Below are 21,588 nucleotides of genomic sequence, written 5' to 3'. Positions count from 1 at the left end.
TGTTCAAAAATCCACTTCTCAGTAAGGCCTACCCTGACCATTCTATATAAAACGTGCTACCCCCACTGGTCTGCCTCAACACTCCTAATCTTCCAACCCTACTCCAGTATTTTTCCAAGTATTTGTCACTTGACATTTTATTTTTTTAAAGATTTTATTTATTTGAGAGAGAGCGAGAGAACACGAGCAGTGTGTGGGGCAGAGGAAGAAGTGGACTCCATGCTGTGCAGGGAGCCTGATATGGGGCTCTTTCCTGGGACTCCAGGATCACGACCTGAGCCATCCAGGAGCCCCACTTTATTATTTTATTATCGTTATTATTCCACAGTATACAAAGAATGCTCCATGAGGCAGTCCAGAAGTCTTTTGCGTATTGATGTATCCCAACCTTCCAAAACAGTGCCTGGCACATAGTAGGCCCTCAATAAACGCTTTTTGAATGAATGAATGATGATGGCAGATCTGCTCTTGCAGGAAGACAATGAAACAGTAATTTACTCAACAGTAGTTCCATAATACAAGAAAGAAAAGCTAATGTGTAAAATGTAATTATTTAGCTAACAACAGAGCTGTGAGAATTTAGAAGATTAATGTGTAGAATAATATTGATGGGTTTTGAATTATGTCTAAATCAACCACTGCTTCACCTCTTAATGGCAGATTTTTGCCTGTGGGAGAGAAGATAAATTAATTTCTTCTGGGCAATGTTGATATACTATCAGCATGCAAGTATATTCGGTGCCAATCTTTGGTGGATACATCCAGGACAACAGATGAAAAAGCAACATGAGAACACTATGAATTTTTTTTGCTATAAATTTTAGAGTGAAAAAAAAAAAAAGAATAATCCATCATCTAAAGTCAAAGAAAATCTCTCTTAGCCCATTTATTGGAAAGACTAACAATCATGAAGTAATTGCCATGGGGACGTGACATTTAGTTGATTAACATTTAACTTCTCAACTAGATACAAATATCTGTTCTTCCAGCACATTCGATACTACCCCTCCCAGAAAAGGAGATGATCAACTATCAGAAAAAAGTTACAGCCAAAGAACCTTGACAGCACAACAGGAGACCAGGCTTGCATCTAGCATGTACCTAGATTATGTGGACTACCACAGTACAGCAAGTAGAAAGCAAATCTCTAAACGTTAGCCTGTGAAATTTTAGGTAAGTAGGAAGTGAAAGAATTTTCCTAAAACCATTCATTACAGGTAGCCATTTCACTTTTTTGTTCTCCTGGGATAACCCTGTTTTAATTCCAAGCCAATATTTTCAGAACAGGGATCCAAGCCTCTGTCAGCATCCATCCCTTCCTGTTCTCCTGCTTTTCCAGGTACTGTTCGAATAGCAGAGGAGCGGCAGTGCCCACCTGCGGACTTCAGAGGGAGGTGATAACAGATTCCATCAGCACCAGTATCAAGGGAGCTTAATGGTGGTTTTCTTTTGTTACAGAACCGAGAATGACCTAACAGAACACCATCTAACATCAAGATGCTTTGACATCTTTGTCCACGGCTCTTCTCAAGTCTGGGCTATCTACTGAGTCTACTGGGTCTCCTACTTTTTCTTCAAAAGCAGTCTTTGAGGATTTTTTTGATTGAGAAATGAAAAAAGAGCTAGACGGACCGAGAGCCAAGAGTGAGGTGTTTCAAAATCGGTATATGCACTAAAAATCCCAACGCATGACCAGAGAGCTCACAAAATGCTAAAGCTGGATAGCACTACTGGATACAATCTAACAGAAACTCAGTTCCAGAAGAGAAGGCACTGCCCACAGTTGTATCAGTGGTAAGCAGTTGAGTCAGGATGACTTCCTGGGCATCCTGACCTCAGACACTGTTGTCATGTGTTCCTGACCTCAAACACTGTTGTCATGTGTCTGTGTGTATGTGTGTGCATGCACACACATGCATATGTGTTTATTTTAAATTCCAGGTTACAGCTGTCTTTTGACCAAAGCAAAATGCTGCTGGGCTGGTGAAAATTTAGACTAAGTGGCTTAATAAATGACAGAGGGAAATAAATGATACCTGACCCCCTTCTTTCTTTTGCAGTTTTTTGAAATACACTACTATGAAGTTTGCAGCTGGCCCACAGAAGCGCTGTTATTTCCTTTCTTGAAATAACACATGAAGTAATGTCTACTTATCTAAATGCAAAGGTCTGCTGTTCCACTTACCAAAGAAATACTATCCAGAAAAGGCTCAACAAATACTGTGTGATGGAGAGAAATCTCCCAATAAACTAGACAGCCATTGTTTCTAATAGACCATTAAAGATTCCTCTCTTACTGGTCCGTTCACTGCAATATTCTATTAAGAAGTGCCTGATCATTTTTTTTTCTTTTTTTTTTTTTTAATATAATTTTTTATTTTTTATAAACATATATTTTTATCCCCAGGGGTACAGGTCTGTGAATCACCAGGTTTATAGGGTTTAAAGTTTGGCTCCATTTTTAAGGATTTAAGATTTTTACTTGTAGTACAATATACCTAACATAAAATTTGTCATTTTAACCATTTTGAAATGTATAGTTCCGTGGCGTTAAATACATCCGTAACATTGCACAATCATCACCACCATCCATCTCCAGAACTTTTTCATTTCCCCAAACTGAAACTCTGTCCCCCACTGAACTGAACAACAGCTTTCCACTCCTCCTTCCCTCCCCCCAGCCCCTGGCAACTACCATTCTACTTTCTGTCTCTGTAATTTGATACTCTAGATATGTCATATAAGTGAAATCACATGGCATTTGTCCTTTGTGACTGGCTTATTTCACTTAGCATAATGTCTTCAAGGTTCACCCATGTTGTAGCCTGTGTCAGAATATCCTTCCTCTCTAAGTCTCAATAATATTCCATTGTATGTATATATCCATTCATCCACCAGTGGACATTTGGGTTTCTCCCACTTTTGGGTGAATTATGCTGTTACAAACATGGATGAACAAATCTTTTCTTTTTTAAAGATTTTATTTATTGGAGAGAGAGAAAGAGCACTCGCGGGAGAGGGGCAGATGAAGAAGAAGAAGCAGACTCCCCAGTGAGCAGGGAGCTTGATACAGGACTCTACCCCAGGACCCAGATCATGACCAGGACTGAAGGCAGACGCTTAACTGAGTGAGCCACCCAGGTGCCCCCACAATCTTTTCAAGTCCCTGCTTTCAATTAAGCATTGAGTACATGCCCAGCAGTGACACTGCTGGATCACATGGTTATTCTGTTTAATTTTTTAAGGAAACAGCATACCATTTCCATAGCAGCCGCATCATTTTCTATTCCCACCATTTCATTTCAAACCTAAGAATTCCAACTTCTCCACAGCTTCGCCAACACCTGTTGTTTTCCGGGTTTTTTAAATAGTAGCCATTCTATGTTTATTTTTTTTTTTAAGATTTTATTTATTTGACAGACAGAGATCACAAGTAGGCAGAGCAGCAGGCAGAGAGAGAGGGAGGGAAGCAGGCTCCCTGCTGAGCAGAGAGTCCGATGCGGGGCTCAATCCTAGGACCCTGGAATCATGACCTGAGCGGAAGGGAGAGGCTTTAACCCACTGAGCCACCCAGGCGCCCCCAACAGTAGCCATTCTAATGGCTTTAAGTGCTATCTCATTATCATACCGATTTACATTTCCCTAATGAATCGTGATGCTGAGCTTCATGTGCATGTTGGGTCTTCTTTGGAGAAATGTCTATTCAAGGCCTTTGTCTATTTTTTCATTGAGTTGTTTGGCTCCATTTTTAACAATTTCATCTATACACAACTGTAGATGCTGGGGGCATTCTGGTTTGAGGGTTATTTGGAACATGTGAGTTGTGTTTATGCCTTGGGGCCTCTTAGACATAAGCTGTAGAAATTAGAATATGTGATTTGGTAGGGTTTTTTTTTTTAAGATTTTATTTATTTATCTGACAGAGAGACAGCATGCACAAAATGGGGGAGGGACAGAGGAAGAGGAAGCAGCAGACTCCCCACTAAGCAGAGAGACCAACACAGGGCTTGATCCCAGGACCCTGGGATCATGACCTGAGCTGAAGGCAGACTCTTAACAGAATGAGTCATCTAGGTTCCCCAGTGATTTGGTGTTTTTAGGTGCCCTGTGAGTAGTTTAAGCCTTGCTTATTCTCTACCTATTTACTAACTGAGTCAGCAAAATAATAGCCTTAGGAAAAACAACAGAGCCTAGCTGCATCGACTATGGTTCCAGTCCCGGATTTTACCAAGAACCAGTTCCATGAGACTTGGCAACCTAACCGGCATCTCTGGGGTGCTGGACCTGAAATGATTTCCACAATTCCTTTCAACCCCAACCACATGACACTAGATACCTATCGCACAAGGCAACAATAACCACAAATTCTTTCAAATGATAGGATGCAGAGAGTGCTTCTTAGATGGACAGTCATAAAGCAATTTTTCATACTTCTCAGAAAACCAAAGATTCTAGGAAAACACAAAGTTTTTCTTTTTTTAAGATTTTATTTACTATTAATTTGACAGACAGAGATCACAAGTAGGCAGAGAGGCAGGCAGAGAGAGAAAGAGGGAAGCAGGCTCCCCGCTGAGCAGAGAGTCCTATGTGGGGCTTGATCCGAGGACCCCGAGACCAAGACCCGTGCCAAAGGCAGAGGCTTAACCCACTGAGCCACCCAGGCGCCCCACAAAAAAGTTTTTCTGACCAAAGTCTTCCCTCCCTGCCCTCCCCCCCCACCACCCAAGATATGAGAGCCATTGCTTTCCTGGAATAAGGCAAGCGCGATAAAACATGGTTCTCTTCTACCCTTTGCCCTTAGAGAAGTGGTTTTCAAGTTTGAGGCTTTTTGTTTTTTGGGTTTTTGTTAAACATGAAGTCTATATCTAAACAAAAGTCAGGGACAAAGAGTCAAAAGTGAGAGCTGAGCAGCTCTGGTTAGAAACATTGGGGGTTTTCAGGGATCTCCACGGAGCCTTGCTTGAACACCATTGTCTCATTGGTCAAAGAGCTGGGGGGGGGGGGTAAAGCCAGGATTGTGCCATGAAGTCACAAAAACAAGTAAACTGGAATCAAAACTGGTCATATAGCCAATGACAAAATAGCCTGTTCTTTTCTTCCACCATTGCCTCATGTATGCTATGCCCTTCTGACCTCCAGTAATGCCAGATAACATCCTCAGAAGCAGAGGTACTCTTCTGAGTGCAAGAGGTAACAAGGAAGGGGCCAGCCTGACATCCACAAAGGATCTCAAACTTAGAATTGTGTATTTATTTAGGAGGTCACAGGGAAGCCCCAGGGAGGCCAAAAGACAGAGATGTTCTTCATACGGGATATAAGCTTGTGCCCATTTCCAGACTAAGCTCCTGGCTGACACAGTGCATCAATACGTGTTTTAAAACATTTTGCAAAACATTTTGCAAAAGGGAAAATGAAAGTGCACGATATTTTATATATGCTACATGCATTCACTTGTTAAGCATAAGGCTTGAAAAACTGCCACAATATTTATAGCCTGGCTTAGCCACTTTGTTTTTTTTTCACATGCCAGTGGCTTCAGAATATGGAAGTGGCCTAGGTTTCGAACCCCTACCCCTGTTCCCCTTGTGACTCTCACTAGGAGGAAGAATATGCTAAGTAAGTTTGAGCAAAACCACAGAGAAGAGGCTGCAGTGGGCATAGCTGGAATCATTGAGTATCTCACACTCCACTCTCTTAACAATGGGAAATGGTTATTCTCTGCCTTTTGTTCTCTGTTCTGCTCTGTCTAGTTCAGAGCCTGCAGCCTAGGAACAGAAACCACACCCATCAGAATTGAGTTTAATAAAGAGGCAAAATGACAAAGGGTTGGTCTTTCTGCTTCTCAGACATCACAATATTCTGAAACCAAAAGTATTTGAAAGTAACATTTAAACCATCCATGGTCACCATTCCAGGGTCATGTGGCCAGGACCACTTTTCCAAAGACCCTAACAAACTTCAGGAACAAAATTTTCACTGGTCATGGGAACATTCGCCATTTGCAAAACAGGCTCATGCTTCAAATACAGAAACTCTTGTTTGTACTTCAATCAAAATGAGGCTTGCATATTAAACTAAAAAATATAGCAAGAATTCTAAGACTGTACAAGAGATTTCAGGCTGACAGTAATAACAGAGACCCAACTTTATTTTAAATGAACGTGATTTAATTTTTGACTTGGACTTTTAATTCATTTTACCAATAGGGCTTCATAGAGTTAGTAAAACAATACCACTACTTCTATAAATATTCTATAAACCACACTGGAAAACATCTGAATATGTTCTGCTATAAAACTAAGGACAGTCTTTGATGCTTCTTGCATGGTAACTTTTAGTCATGGGCTCATGTAGGATACACATTCTTTGGGAGGAAGAATCTGGAGGAGGTAAGTCTGGGAGAAACTGTCCAGGGTTGATTTTGGATTCGATCCAGAGAAAGCTGAGAGACTGGGTTAACTAATTCCAGAAAGACCCAAGTAATAATTCTTTTAGGTTCTGATTTAACCTTCAGATAATAATCATTTTCCTTAAAGGTTTATGAACCAACTTCAGACCTTGGCACTAACTAACCTCAAATGAATGATACACAGATTTGTAAACCAACTTAACATGTGGACCTTGTCAAAAAAACTAAAGCAAAGGATCCAAGCTTCTGAAGAAATCTAAAAAGGTATTAATTCCACAGCAACGAATTCAAGCCCATTAACCATTCTTATGTGTGCATTACTCTGCATTCCACAGAACACTATCCTACCAGACAGAACTTTATCATCTTAGTTTAATTGGCTAACGAAGAATGGGATATAACACAGGTGATGATAAGCCACTATGACAGAAAGTGGATAATTATTCCTTTCATCTCCATACATGTGAAAACAACCACTTCAGTTGGTCACTTGTCAAAAGTAAATCAAGAGATCACAGGGCCTCTTTCTGAGCAAAGTCAGGGCTCCAGGCCATGGACACGCTGCGTTGCTAAGAGAAGCAGGAAGTGTGAGTAGCCACAAACCATCACAATCACGATAACTACCAGCAGGAAACAGATAGTGAATGTTGATACGAGGCCCCAGACAGATGTCCTGGAATAACCATGTCAGTGACTAACCTCAAAGGTAGTCATTGGCAGAGAGGGATTCCAACACAGATACATCTGGCTCTAAAGCCTGAGGTCTTGCCACCATCCACACATCAATCCTTCCTACCAACCGGAGGCAGTCTTTGAATGTGCACAGCATACATGAGACTGCTAGTTAAAGCTCCCCAGCCTTCCCTTTAGTCTGTGTTAAATAGATGCATAACACTACCATCTACAACACCATGCAATCGAAGACTACAGGTAATCCTCATAACCTGACAATTAGAATAAAATAGATTAGCTAGATAAGCTCTCTACAGAAGACACAGTTCAATCAACCATGGTGTGGTCATTCCACCTCAGGGACAGCAACCAGAAGAAGGCTTCAGGATCTACTCAACAGTAGTTTGTCTGACGACAGCTGTGTTAGCAGCAGTGGTCTGCTCAAACCTTGGGAAAAAAAGACAATTTGGAAGAAGTTGTGAACACAGCTCCAGGAGAAAAGATGCCCTGTCTGGCCTCTGTAACTTCTCAGGGACCCCTTCCTTCAGGAAGACTCCAGTCTGTTGACTACGGTTGAACACAGTATTCCACATGACAATTATACTTATCAATAAAAACGACCCATTGCATGGCGGGTACGGTTTGGGGCACATTTACATATATTATACTGTTGAATCCACACACTTAGGTGACGTATTATATTGAAGATAAAAGACATTACGTTTCTGACACTTAAAAGACTTTCCTGGAGTCATCAAGAAATATAGGTCTAGGCATTGCATTCGGGGGGAAGGGGTGCGGGGAGGGGTGGTCATCGCAGTCCACCACGTGTCCACAGGACTGAAGATGAACTTAACATCTTCAATTTGAACAACTGTTTTTCTTTTATGAGATCTCCCAAACAGCATGAAGTATTGGGGGCGGGTGTTTGTTTTTTGTTTGTTTGTTTTTTAAAGATTTTATTTATTTATTTGCCAGAGAGGGAGAGAGAGAGTGAGCACAGGCAGGCAGAGTGGCAGCAGAGGCAGAGGGAGAAGCAGGCTTCCCGCCGAGCAAGGAGCCTGATGCGGGACTCGATCCCAGGACGCTGGGATCATGACCTGAGCCGAAGGCAGCCACTCAACCAATTGAGCCACCCAGGCGTCCCTGTTTTTTGTTTGTTTTTTTAAGGGAGAATACAACAGATATTTTGGGGTCACTTTTGCTGGAAATAACAATTCTTTACATCACCCAGTAGAGAAACTGGCAATGTTAGAAAAGCACACTCTATTTTCTCACTTCTTTCCCTTGCACAACATCTTAAATTGTTATTTTAAAATCCAGAAATCAAATCTAATTTTAGCAGTGTGTAGCTACAGAAGAAGTGATGAAGTCATTGGCACCCATAAATGTGTGAGTTGGCAGTCAAACTGATATTTAATCATAAATCTTTCAATGATGTTATAAAAAGATACCATCCCAAGATGCATTGGTCAGTTCTATCTCAATAAAACTGGGGAGAAAAAAGATGCTTTTGTAAAGAAAAGGAAGTCCTACTCTGTTCATGAATGTCTTCTTTTGCAGCTAATAAAAAGAACTTCACAGCTTTTGGGGGTCACTTTTGCTCAAGGTCTAAAAATTTTAGCTCCCACAGTCAAGACTCTACTACAGAATATAATTCTAAATTGGAAGTATGTCATAGAAGCATTCAGGTTGTAGATATTTGCTAAAAATACAATGATTATTGAAAAGCTATTCTGTTCTTTGAACTCTTACTGATAAAATGTAGTTATATTCACTGTGTATAAGAAGGAACTCGGGAAAATGAGATTTAAAGGCTGGTTTTATTAAAAAGTCTTTTTTTTTTTTTTGGTGCAAAATGGTGGCTTATTAAAGAATGGGGGCAGGAGCTGTGGGCAGAAAGAGCTGCTCTAAAAAGTCTTAATGTCACTGTGTTAGCAAGATTTAGTGTGGTCTTTAAAACCTCAGCATTTTGACCCTGAAACTGATTTACATGGGGCGGAGATAGCACCAATGCAAATTTTACTGGATAATGTTTGCTAAGCTAGTTGCTCCAAAAATTACTTTCTACCATGATTTAAAAGACACTTTTGATATGGACTTTACTCATAAATATGGATAAACATCACTTAATCAGACAAGCCTATTATTTCAAAGAAGGTCATTCTGAACAACCTTTTTCTCAGAACAAACGTTATTTCTCTCACAGATCTAGACAAGGAGCCAAAGTTGAAGCCTTCACATTCAGTCCTGCATGCTTCAAAATGTTTTATTTTTAAGTAAGTGTAATGTTTGAATTTTAATAGGCATTGACATATAGCCGCTCAATAAATATTTACTGCCTGAATTTTGTTTTAAAATGATCATAGACAGGATGCCTGGGTGGCTCAGTGGATTAAGCATCTGCCTTTGGCTCAGGTCATGATCCCAGGGTCCTGGGATCAAACCCCACTAGTGGGGCTCCCTGCTCAGCGGGGTGCCTGCTTTTCCCTCCACCTGCCAGTCCCCCTGCTTGTGCTCTCTCTCTGTCAATCTGACAAATAAATAAGTAAAATCTTTAAAAAAATAAAGTAAAATTATCATACACAAAGATAAGCTCAAGTTCTTCTGAAAAATGGGTATAGTTGTTCAACTTAAGACAAAGAAGATGAACATAAAACTTTACATTTCATTTTAACACCTCAAATCAATAGCATCTGTCTGTATACATACTGCTTGTCCCAAGCAGGGCTTGTCACACTGCTCATCGTCCACATCTATGACACGCTGGTCCTGAACAGAAGAGAAAAAAAGCCAGACCTTCCTGGATGGTCCTCCAGATGAATGACATGGAGAAAATCTCCTGTCTTTCAACACCCTCCACCGAAGTACTCCACTTTTTCTTCTGTACTAGATATCTGGGTATTTTGGAGAAGTGAGTGTGTGTGTGTGTGTGTGTGTGTGTGTGTGTGTGTGTGTGTTTTGTGTTTTCCAAACTTGTTCCCCCACGCACCCATGCCAGGGGGCTTCCCGCCCTGAAGCACCTCCTGCCCAGACGGGTCTCACCATCTGGCCCCTCCTCCCTGCCCATGTCTGAAATAGGCTCCTCCCCCAAAGCAGTAACATGCTTTCAGGACTCCTGTGCAGATGTCTGTCCACTTCCCTATGAACCCTAGCCCCTGCGGACCACAGCTTCATTTCCAACATTCTTTGAAGAAAGCCACAGTTTACGGTAGCATACAAGCTGCTCTACTTACATGTTCCCCCCCTCCACGCCCCCCACCATGGGGTCAGAAGCATTATCAGTTCGGTTTCCTTTCGAGCTCCTTCTTCATCTCCAAGTCTGGGTTTAGACCACAGTAGGTATTTGGTAATTTTTACCTAAAGCAAAACAATAATGCTGTGCTTCTTTTACACTTGACCTGACTCAGGCCAAAACTGCACCTACTACCATGCCTAGACTCTGTCAACAAACAGATGTGTGAGCCGCGCAAGTGACTCACTAACTAGTTATGTGCGCTCGGAGTTGGTGGGGTCATCGTTCCTTCGGGCTGGATGCAGCCATGAGAGCTCCACCTGCACGCTGCAGGGAGGACAAGCCCAAACCTCATCGGCAGCAACACAAGGACACACGGGTCAGCAACTGGGCATCAGGCCAGCCCTGCCTCGGATTCTGACCCATTCGAAATAGTGTGTTAGGTTCGGAGAGGCAGAGGATTTTCTTGTGGCTCATCACAGACTGTGAGAGCCAGAAAGGATTTTTAAGACTATGCCTCAGGTCCATGCTTGCTTCCTGGGACAGCAAGAACAGGCCCAGGGAGGTAGGGGAGTGGGGAAGGTAAGAGCAATGAGCAGAGCTGGGTGACGGCCCGAGTCCCCTTAGCTCCAGGGCAGCCATCCTTCCAAGTGTTAGGCTCTTCTGTCTTTCTAGTGATGTCTCTTATGCTACTATTAAAATGACCTTTCCTTCTCTTCTCAAAACTATATGAAAGTGGTAGAAGAAGTGGAGACAGAGCCGCAGGGTAGGCGAGGGAAAGAACAGCAGAGGGTGTTTTAGAGATATACAAGGGAACTAACCCACTTGGGAGACCACACACACACACACACACACACTCTCTCTCTCTTAAACATACCTGCAATTTCAGTAACACTGCACCTTGGCTGGTAAGAAGGCAACTCATCTCCAAAACCAAGCAGTGGAAAGAAGGAGTGAAGTGAGATGACTCCTGACTTTGAACAAGCCTCAAGCACTTTTGATCCATTTTCCCTAAGCTTGAGGAGGGTATTAACATCTTTCTTACCTCTAAAATTTAAAAAAAAGAAGAAAAAAAAAAAAAAACTTTGTCCTTTTGAGCTACCTGGAAAATCCACTTGTGAGAAAGACTCCTTCCTAGATAATACCAGATGAATCCTGGGCTAGTGGGGCTGACAAGGGGTGTCAGTGAGACACCAGGCTCTCCTCCAGGATTTGCATTTCCTTTTAACTGCCTTTCTTTACAGTCTGCTTATTAACCCCTTCCACTGACACACACATCGGCACGCACACAGTACGCTCTCTTCTGAAAAGCTGAGGGCAGGATCGCCCTGCCCTTCTGGACTCAGTCCTGAGCCTCTCTCTCTCCCACGAGCCCCTCCCAAGTCCTGCGCCACGGAATTCCTGCAGCAATTATATAATCTGAACGACACATTTTCGTGCTTAATTGTCCACTCCCACACTCATCTAGATTTGCTACGCATGTCACAAATGTCTTCCCAACAACACGAGTGTCTTATAAATCAAGGAACAGATCTTACACCTGTGGGTTTTGCTTTTCTAATAACCTCCCCAATTAAGAACTCAAAGAAGAGGGGTGCCTCAGTGGCTCAGTGGGTTAAGCCGCTGCCTTTGGCTCAGGTCATGATCCCAGAGTCCTGGGATCGAGCCCCACATCGGGCTCTCTGCTCCACGGGGAGCCTGCTTCCCCACCCCCACCCCCAGCCTACCTTTCCATCTACTTGTGACCTCTGTCTGTCAAATAAATAAATAAAATCTTTAAGAAAAAAAAAAAAGAACTCAAAGAGGAAAGCAAGTGAGGAAAAAAAGAAACAAAAAACCTGAAAAGTGATTCACATATTATTTCTTCATTTATCACTTCCTCTGGACAGAGTAATCAATTGGGAATACACCAACAATACCTGTTAATCATTTAACTTTTGTCTCATAGTAAATACGCCTCTCACTAGGTTTTTTTCCTGGAGTCTTCTGAGAGGCAGACTGGCTTTCGGTTCTGTTTCAAATCATTTAAGGAGCAAAAAGATACTGGAAATAGCAAACATTCCAGGCAACCTTTCACTACGACTTTGAAGTCGAATGAAACATTAATATCTTGGGACCCTATTCGTATTTCATAGTGATGCTTATTTGATCTTTTTTAATGCGAATTTTTTTGTGATCAGGAACAAACTTGGTTTGAGAGACTATGCTTAGTATGCAAACTTCAGCACCCTGCATGGTAATGACCACTTAAATGTTGATTAAGAACTTTCATTTTTTTCCTACAGCAGCCTACCTAGCTAGCACTCATTAAAAATCTGTCCCCAGGGCCTTTATACCTTGACAATGATGTCTACAGCCTGAACAAAATTTGTTAGGAGGCGGGAGATGGCATATCTGTCAACTTCTTTCAAAGTTCAGGTTCAATATGAGAGACAGATCTGCCTGGCTATACAGTTAAGTCTCCCCTTCCCTCTTAGCTTTTTACCAAGACAGTTGATGTAGATTATCTGAATCCTTAAAATACAGAAGTCATGGGACTGAATAAACTTTGAAAGGTAGGACTCATGCACCCTGCACCTAGAATTGAGGACTTGGCTTCTTAGTAAAGAAACTGAAAGTACTTGTCTAAGAAATAAGAGAAAAATGTCTCAGACCTACGCCGGGTAATTGAATCCCATTGGGAAAACTAATCTTACAATAACCCTTACCTTCTCCCACCTCCCCAGTGTTTACAGTCTATGATATTTTGTTCCGTTAGTTCATTGGTTCAGCTAAGTTTCCTAGGGAGAGAAAAATTAAAAAAAAAAAACTTTATGAACTATTTTTAAACATTTTTTTTCCTGCTTCTCTTAAAAATAGCCTTGCTTACATTGATGGAATGCGTTCTAGGTGCCAGGACTCACGCAAAGGGTTTGTTTGGACTGAATTATCTTGTTCGATCTTCAGGTAAATTGAGGAAGTGGGCCCAGTGTGAGAGGGATAAGCAGAGTGGTCAAGATCACAGAGCTTACATGCAGGGCCTTAGGCTGTCTGCCTCATCTCATTCTCTTCCTGGACACATTGCCCTGACATCTGACACCCGCCTCTGCAAGTGGCTGCAGACGGTGGAGGGGGTGGGGGGGGGGGACACGCTGGGCAAAATGCCCTCTGTGTCACTTCCACAGGGAACCAGCAGCTAAATATTTACACAACAGAGATGTGTCTTCCAACAGCATGCCCTGTCCCCCTGATGAAATTCTGACACTTCTCTTAAAAGTCAACATTTTTTTCAAGTCTTTTCTAGTTTCACCTGCATAACAAAAAGTTGATACCTTTTTTTTTTCTTTTTCTTTTTCTTTTTTTTTTCAGAAAGGCAAGGGAAGCTGGGGGTGTGCAACAGACACTGAAATTGGGGGCAGAATAATTGGGCGCCTGGGTGGCTCAGTGGGTTAAAGCCTCTGCCTTCGGCTCAGGTCATGATCCCAGGGTCCTAGTCTGCTTCTCCCTCTCTCTCTCTGCCTGCTGCTCTACCTACTTGTGATCTCTATCAAATAAATAAATAAATAAATCTTTATTTTTTAAAAAAAAAGGATAATTCAGTGATAATCAGAATCTGATACCACATTTGATGGGGCTTCTGGGTTTTTTCAGAGACATGACTTCTTAATCTCCACTGGAATGTCTGGCTCTCTATTGAATGCAGAGAGGCCAACCCCAGGTGATCTGACAGCCGTCTCTGTACTTTAATGGTTTAGTCCTATGAAGCAACCAAGAACATTGTTAGCATAAGTTTTGAGAGTCACTGAAGTGAGAGAGATGAATCAGATTTTTGCCCCCTCAGCTATTCTCGATTCTTACATGAAAGCAAGGTACAAACAGAAATCTCAGACATCTGGCCAAGAGCTTAAGTTAGAGAAAGCCTCTGTGTATGTTTGTGTGTGTCTGTGTGCGTGTGTATGGATGCGTGCGCGCGCATGCGTGTGCACATTTTCAGGGAACTTCTGTTTCCATCCAAATTCCAGACACATCCAACCTTAAAAAGTTACAAAAATAGGGGAAAATAAAATAGAACTCTCCAACTCTGTTGGAGAAGTAATATAAATAACAAAATTTTTAAAAGTCATTTTTTATATAATTTAAAAAACATGACATTCCAACAGAGGAAACTGAATGGCCGAATAGAGCATACAATAAAGAGTGAAACTTTATCACACTAGATGTTTCGAGCCCTTCTCAGAAAGAATCACTGTTTCTTGTATACCCTGCTAGAAGTCCCCAGTTTCTATATGGGCATATCTGCCTTATTTTACACAAATGGGGAGCTAATTTACAGGATTTATGTTGATAAATGATACCACACCCAGATTTTTAGGGCCGACCAGGGAGGGGCTGAAGAAGCCATGACATCTGGCACCCAAGTCTCCATGTGACATGGACAAAGGCAATGCCTGAAGAAGGGTATGGATCCTGAACTCTCTGTCCAGCCAGAACTGGTTCAGGAAGTGACCAAGAACCAGCTGAGGTGGCTGGATGAAGGGACCCTCCTCCTTAGGCCACAAAGGGTTGAAATGGCAGAGGCTGACATAGCCACCAAGGCCAGGACTGCTCCTAATTCCACATGCCCCAACTGGTCCCTACATTGCCCACATCAGAAATGTCCGCAACTTCCATGGAGTAAAAAAGAGATGATGATTTTCTAATGCCTTATAATAGCTTCTTCTGTGTAATTGATACAAAATATTTAGAAAGTTCAGAGAACTTCCCGCCAAGAACATGGGCTCCAGGAAAGCATGAGCTTCCGGTTTATGTATGCAACCTCTGGGGCCTAGACCCAGGGCTAGTTTCCATGAACACAGGGTCCTTACCCGGAGCCCTGAGTTCAGAAGGATCCTCAACTTGGTTTGATGCTCTGCAGTCATCTGGAAATTCTTAGTTATTTTGAACAAGGGACCCCACATTTTCATTTTCTATTGGGTGCCACAAATGATAAAGCCAGTCCTACCCGAAGCATTGCCTGTCATAGGGCAGGTGTCCAATTCATTTGTCAAATATACAGTGAAGTAATGGAAGTTACCTTAGAACACAGTCAACAAACCATAGCCTACAGCCCAGTTCTGGCCCTCCACCTGTTTTTATAAATAAAGTTTTATTAAAACATAGCCACACCCATTTGCATCTTGTCCATGACTGCTTTCACTCTGTAAGAGAAGAGTTAAGTGACAATGCCAGAGACTAGAGGATCAACAAAGCCTAAAATACTTCCAACCCAACCCTTTACAGAAAAATTTTTCTGACCCTTGCCTTAGAACACCAGCTCAACTTTTTTGTGAGATGTAGTGTGCTAATCTTAAGCAGTTGGCCATAAACAAGATATTTCTTGGGTTTTTATATTTAAAGTTTGTACAAATTTTGCATCTTGGACCCAAATGCATTCGTGATTTTGTGTAGAGGTTTTTAATCTAAGATGATCTCTATATGTCACATTTATCCCTTGCTGTTCCCTCTCTATAAGAATGAGTAGATGAGGGACGCTCAATCAGTTAAGCGTCTGCCTTCAGCTCAGGTCATGATCCCAGGGTCCTGGGTTCCCTGCTCAGCAGGGAGCCTGCTTCTCCCTCTCCCTGTTGCTCCTGCTGTTTGTGCTCTTGTTCTCTCTCTATGTCTCTCTGACAAATAAATAAAATCTTTAAAAAAAAAAAAAAAGAGCAGAAGCACAGCAGCTTGCAAGCAATGGCCTCAGTTTCCCCTCTTTTTTTCTTTTTTTAAAGATTTATTTATTTATTTATTTAACAGACAGAGATCACAAGTAGGCAGAGAGGCAGGCAGAGAGAGAGAGGAGGAAACAGGCTCTCCGCTGAGCAGAATGCCCGATGCTGGGCTCGATCCCAGGACTCTGAGATCATGACTCAAGCTGAAGGCAGAGGCTTTAACCCACTGAGCCACCCAGGCGCCCCAGTTTCCCCTCTTTAATGACACAGTGTGGAAAGAAAGCTCCTGTAGCATTTAAGTATCCACACACCTACCATTTCTTACCAGCTCTGAAGTCCTCCTGGAAAAGATCCATCAAGGACATTAAATTATGGAATCCTGAATGCCCTTTTTGACCTAACGTACTATAGGCCTGTGTCCCATCACACTGAGAGACTAAGGAAAGCTTGTATTCTTTTCCCCCCAAGCACATTTCAAAAACTCCTTAGAGACAGCCATTTCAGATCTGAGTTCTCAGGCTTGAGACTCAGAGTTTTTCCAAAGGCCAGGTTCCTCATAATAGTCAATGGGATTTCATTCCTACTGTAAATAATTTGCAGCACTCCTTTCTCATAGTTAAAATCCACAATTTATCCTGCTATCAGCAGCCACATAATGAGCACATTTTCTCCAGCTGGTCAGGATGCTGGCAAGACAGCTAAATCCAGCCTTGAGATGATTCAAGGGGCTTTGCGCCTGGCTTCTGTTTACATTCTCTCCTGCCACAGGATCTGGGGGATCCAGGTAGTCAACGGGAGTTTATCCTGGGTCAATGACTATGATACTTTGGGGAAAACAAAGAATTCCATTAGAGAAGAACAAGACATGCCAGAAAGGAGACTTTCTCAGAGGCAAGTAAGGGTCCAAGGAAAGAAGTGACCCCAGGGGAGTCTTGGACCACTGGGGGAACCTTTGGCCATTGTAACTACAAAATAACATCGAAGGAATGAGTCTTGGAGATACCCAAAACTGCTTATCTCTAGGGACTCGTCAAGGAGTTCTCTTTGTTGGTGTTAGGGGATAGAGTGAAGAGGAGGGTTAACTTTGGTCGATAATGAAATCATTCATGGGACCCAAAAGGACACGCTGAAAATGCCCTGTGGGAAATACACAACCTGCTGACCATTTCCTTCCAGCTGCTGTTAGTAAAATGCCATAGAAAAATCACAAGCTATTCATGGTACTTGCCACAGAAACCAGTCATGGGAACTCAAAAGTAAAATTCCTTCGAGGGGTAAATACAAGTCTCACTGATGTTGCTGGGAGACCTTGGAGAAGGGCTGTGGTGGTTTATCCTCTGGGGACAACTGAATTCCACAGAGGGGCAATCCCCTCCCCTATTCCCAACCCTCTCTACTTACCTCTGGCCACACTCACCTCTGGCCAGCAGCCCAAACCAAGTCTCGGAGCAGGAAGGCACTCATTACTATAATAAACGACTTCACCCTCGAACTACAACTTAAACTACCAAAATAACTACACACTTATTACAATTCCCTTAAGGTGGGACAATTAAATTGATACACTGGGTGGGGAGAGAGGGATCATAGCAGGATACAGGTTGTTCGACTTCTCCCCCTCAGCCTCTGCACTCCCCGTCACCCTTCCTGTTCCCACATAATACAATGAGATGAGAATGATCATGAGCAACTCTGAATTACTTGATTTAGGGAAAGGGTGCATTCATGCTGTTTCAAACTAACAACAGTTCTGATAAAGAAATGGCTTCACAGTTCAGCTCGGGAAGCTCTCTCTATCTCTCTAAAGGAAGATTTAAAATCACACCAAAGAATCCATTTTTTCTTCTTCTTTTTTTAGTGTAAGCAAATCTCACTTGGGATAAACAACATCCATTATGAGAACTGGCTCTGCAACACAAGATGATTCATATTTCAAAAAACTCTGAGCTTCTTTCAATGGGTAATTCCTCTATTTTGTTGACAATGTGGTTTAAAAAGTCACTTCAACTTTTCAGAAGCATACAGACTAGATAGAGCAAAACTGACTTGCGTTTTTACTAAAGGTGTTCCCACAGCTTTTTAAACATCACCCTCTAAATCCTCACCGCTACCTTTTTACAGAAAAACAGAACAAAGAAACAAATAAAAGAAAATCCTCCTTCTTCCAACAACACTGTCAACCATTCAATAGTAAATTCTTCCCGCTAAGATGTTTAAATACACTGGGCTCAGAAACCACGGGATTCCTTGAAACACAATAACCCTACGTTGTTCTCCATGCCAGAGGTTTCAAAAACAAAGATAGGCTACAGAAGTACAAAGTTGATTCAAACAAGATACTCCAGATACAAACACAGTCCCGAGATTCAGGAGGTATGAAGTCTCTGTGCTAGAAATCTGGACCACCCACACAAGGGAATGAAGAACCATTTCCTTGGGGAGGTAGCAGACGGGATGCTGTAAGCCATCTTCCAGTTTCCTAGAGTGAGAGTTGGCAACAGTCAGGAACGGAGCAGGAGAAAAACAAGGAGTCAGCAAGTGGCCCTCGAGGAAAGGCCAAAGCTGCTGGGGGGGAGGGGGGGGTTACCTCGTGGCAGGAAGAACAGATAACATGCCACAGTCCCTGAGCTCTTACAGCGGGCAAAGCTGCTCTAAACTCATTCACTTGCATTAACTCACAGAGCCTGTCACTGACTCCTTTACACTCTTAAAAATAGATGGCCCCCAAGACCTTTTATTTATGTAGGTTGTTTCCTTTGGTACGTACTGTAATACACATTTAAAATTTTTTAGATATTTACTAATTCATTTTTAAGTAGTATTACACATTAACAGAAATGACTTTCTCATGGACAGTCACAATATTTTCCAAAGAAAAAAAAATTGTGAGAAGAGTGGCACAGTTTTTTCAAATCCCCTTCATGTGCGGCTCAATCAAAGGCAGCTGGGCTCTCTGAGTTGCTTCTGCTTTCAAACTATCACACTATCCCAGGGCATGTTGGCCTCAAGCAAACGCCACACTGAGTCACATACGGAACAAATATGAAAAAGGCAAATAACATCATAGTGCTATTATGAACTATTATGAAAATACTTGGGTCTTGCAGACCTCTGAAAAATTTTAGGGACTCCTTAGGGTCCCCAGACTGCACTTGGAGAACTCCTTCTTATTATCCCCATTTCGCAAATCAGCAAACCGGCACGGAGAGGTCAAGGGGACTGTGTAAGGACACAGTGCTGAAACAGGTCAGAGCAAGTAAAAGGCAAAGAGCATAATCCTTACCTTTATCCGGTTGCTGCAAGGATTGCCTGAGACGGTGAACGGGAAGGGTTGAGCATCCCACCTGGCCCATCAGGTGCTCAATAATAACATGAACATTTCTGTTGGGCAAGGCCTGGTGGAAAAGCTAGGGAAACTTCACATACTTTTGATTACCTGATTATATGACACCAGCAAGGAAAAAGAAAACTCCACAGCAAGTATTGTCTAGAGCAAGGTTCCTGCCCCTGCTCTCAGGGTGGAAGTAGCATTTGGTACTCAGAAATGCCAGGGCGGTATTCCGCAAATGATAACGGCAAGCTAGACACACTGTCACCGTGTTCCTTGGGAAACCGGAGCAAGCCAACAGAGCTGCTCCATTATTTACAGCCTTCTTTTTGCATCCCACTGTTCTTACAAGGAACCCTCAACAAACAACCGAGCCACCTCTAGTCTGTGCAACCAGACCTCCTCCAGGAACCAGCATCTGTGGCCCTCCTGTCCAGGGGCTGAGCACCCCACTGCACTCCTTCCCCACCGATTTTCTGAACCCACAGGCGCTCCCACTCCTGCCTGAAGTGGGGGCTCAAGCCCTCAGAGTGCAGGTCACTTCTGTTCCTGCTTTCTTTTGGGAAGTGAAGTCACCTGGGGAAGTGGGACCCCCGTACTCCCAAAACACAAACCCCAGACTGAAGGCGTTGGTAGAGGCGTGGGAAGCTACTGTTTTCATCCAACTGCTGGCCAGGATCTCTCACCTGGAGCACCAAAACTCCTCTCCCTGTGTCTCCTTGTTTCTACATGGACACCCCTCCTCACACACACCCCAGTTCACTCTCCACCAACAGCCTGAAGCATTTTTTTTTTTCCAGTGTAGAAGGAATGAGGTCTGTGATCTTGCTAAAACTCTCCCAAGACTCAACTCCGTGGGAATAAAACCCAAACTCCTTCAAACTTGGCTTCTAGGACCCGCCTCAACCGGCTCTCTGGCCTCCGTCTATCTTCCTGATACAAGCCAGGGTTTCTTCTCTCTCGGGCCCTCGCTCTGTCCGCGCCCACTACGGGCAGGGCCCCTTCAGGACCTCCAACAGCTCAGACGTCCCCTCCCCAAAGGGGCCTTCCCCGCCACCTCCACCCCTCCATCCGGTGTAGCGGAGACTTCAGAGCGCTCACTCGCAGAGGTACCCTTTAATTCCCGGCAGACGACACGTCTCCCCGCGCACCCGCAGCCTCCTCCGAGAACGTAAGCACCCCCCACCCCACGCCAGCACAGGTCCGCCGGGTCCCCCGCGACGCCGGGAGCCTGGCCCCGTGCCCCGCACGCGCGACGCGCTCAGCGAGCGACAGAATGAATGAAGGAGCTGCGCTCGTGGCCGCGGGAGTCCCGGCGGGCGTCCGGGTGGCCCGCGCGTCCGCCCCGTCCGGCGGCTGGACCGCAGGCGCGCGCGGGCTGGGAACCGTTCGCGGCTTCCGCCCACCCCCGGCCCCGCCGCCGCAGGTGCCTCCCGCCGGCGCGCGCTCCAGGCTCACTCACCATGGTGGCCGGGCCTCCGCCGTCCCCGCCCGCCGAGCAGCGAGCGGCGAGCGGCGAGCGCGGTGGTCACGAGGGCGCGAGGCGAGCGCAGGAGCCGGGCGCGGCTGACAGGTGAGGTGCCCGCCTCAGACCATGGCTGCTTCCCACAATGCCCTCGAACGGAAAGTTCGCAGACTCCTCCCCGCGCTCCTCCCCTCTCCCTCCTACCCCTCTCCCTCCTCCTCCTCTCCCTCCTCCCCGGCTTTCTCCTCCCCTCCCTCCTCCACTTCCTCCTCCCCCTCCTCCTCTCCCCCACTCCCCCGGCCCCGCGGCGCGGCTCTCCCAGCCCGGCGCCCCGCGGGCGGCAGCAGGTGCACTGGCACCTGCCGCGCGCCTCTGCACCCCCGCACTGGGAAGCGCTGAGCAGGGAGCCCCGAGGGAGCTGCTTTCCGGATTCTGCCGGGGGAATGTGCCATTCATTTATTTGAGAAACGTGTATCTGCCCTGGCCCTTGCGAATACACTTAGGGAAAGCGGCAGAGGCAGGCTAGTCCTAAACCGCGAGGAGAAGCAGTGGTTGGCACATCCGGAGCTAGAAGCAACTACTTGCCCTGATTTCTTTCTTTCTTTATATCCTTTAATCCTGAAATCCAAGGACACAGATTGCTTTCTACAGGCCCGGTTTTATAAGATGTCTCTGCTAAGACGTTGTGGCGTCGAGTCTCCTGTCTTCTTCTCCACTTGATTTTTCTTAAGTCTGGAGTTTTTACCTGGGGTGGTAGAAGTCTCCAGACCCCCAGGTTGTAAGCAGAGTTTT

The 21,588-nt window shown here is 44.1% G+C and overlaps 1 protein-coding gene across 1 annotated transcript in view; it reads right to left on the bottom strand.

The window, feature by feature from the left end:
* Positions 1-20,963, bottom strand: part of AP1S3 (adaptor related protein complex 1 subunit sigma 3) — a 56,917-nt gene extending 35,954 nt beyond the window's left edge. The window contains exon 1 of the mRNA XM_082690590.1: positions 20,794-20,963. Within this exon, the coding sequence (XP_082546716.1) occupies positions 20,794-20,796 (3 nt within the window). The 5' untranslated portion in view covers positions 20,797-20,963. The remainder of the gene's footprint in view (positions 1-20,793) is intronic.
* Between the last annotated feature and the right edge of the window lie 625 nt (positions 20,964-21,588).

The sequence above is a fragment of the Mustela nivalis genome (assembly GCF_964662115.1).
Source record: "Mustela nivalis genome assembly, chromosome: 11".
Classification (NCBI taxonomy): domain Eukaryota; kingdom Metazoa; phylum Chordata; class Mammalia; order Carnivora; family Mustelidae; genus Mustela; species Mustela nivalis.
The sequence above is the reverse complement of the archived record's forward strand: the minus strand, read 5'-3'. Positions and strand labels throughout refer to the sequence as shown.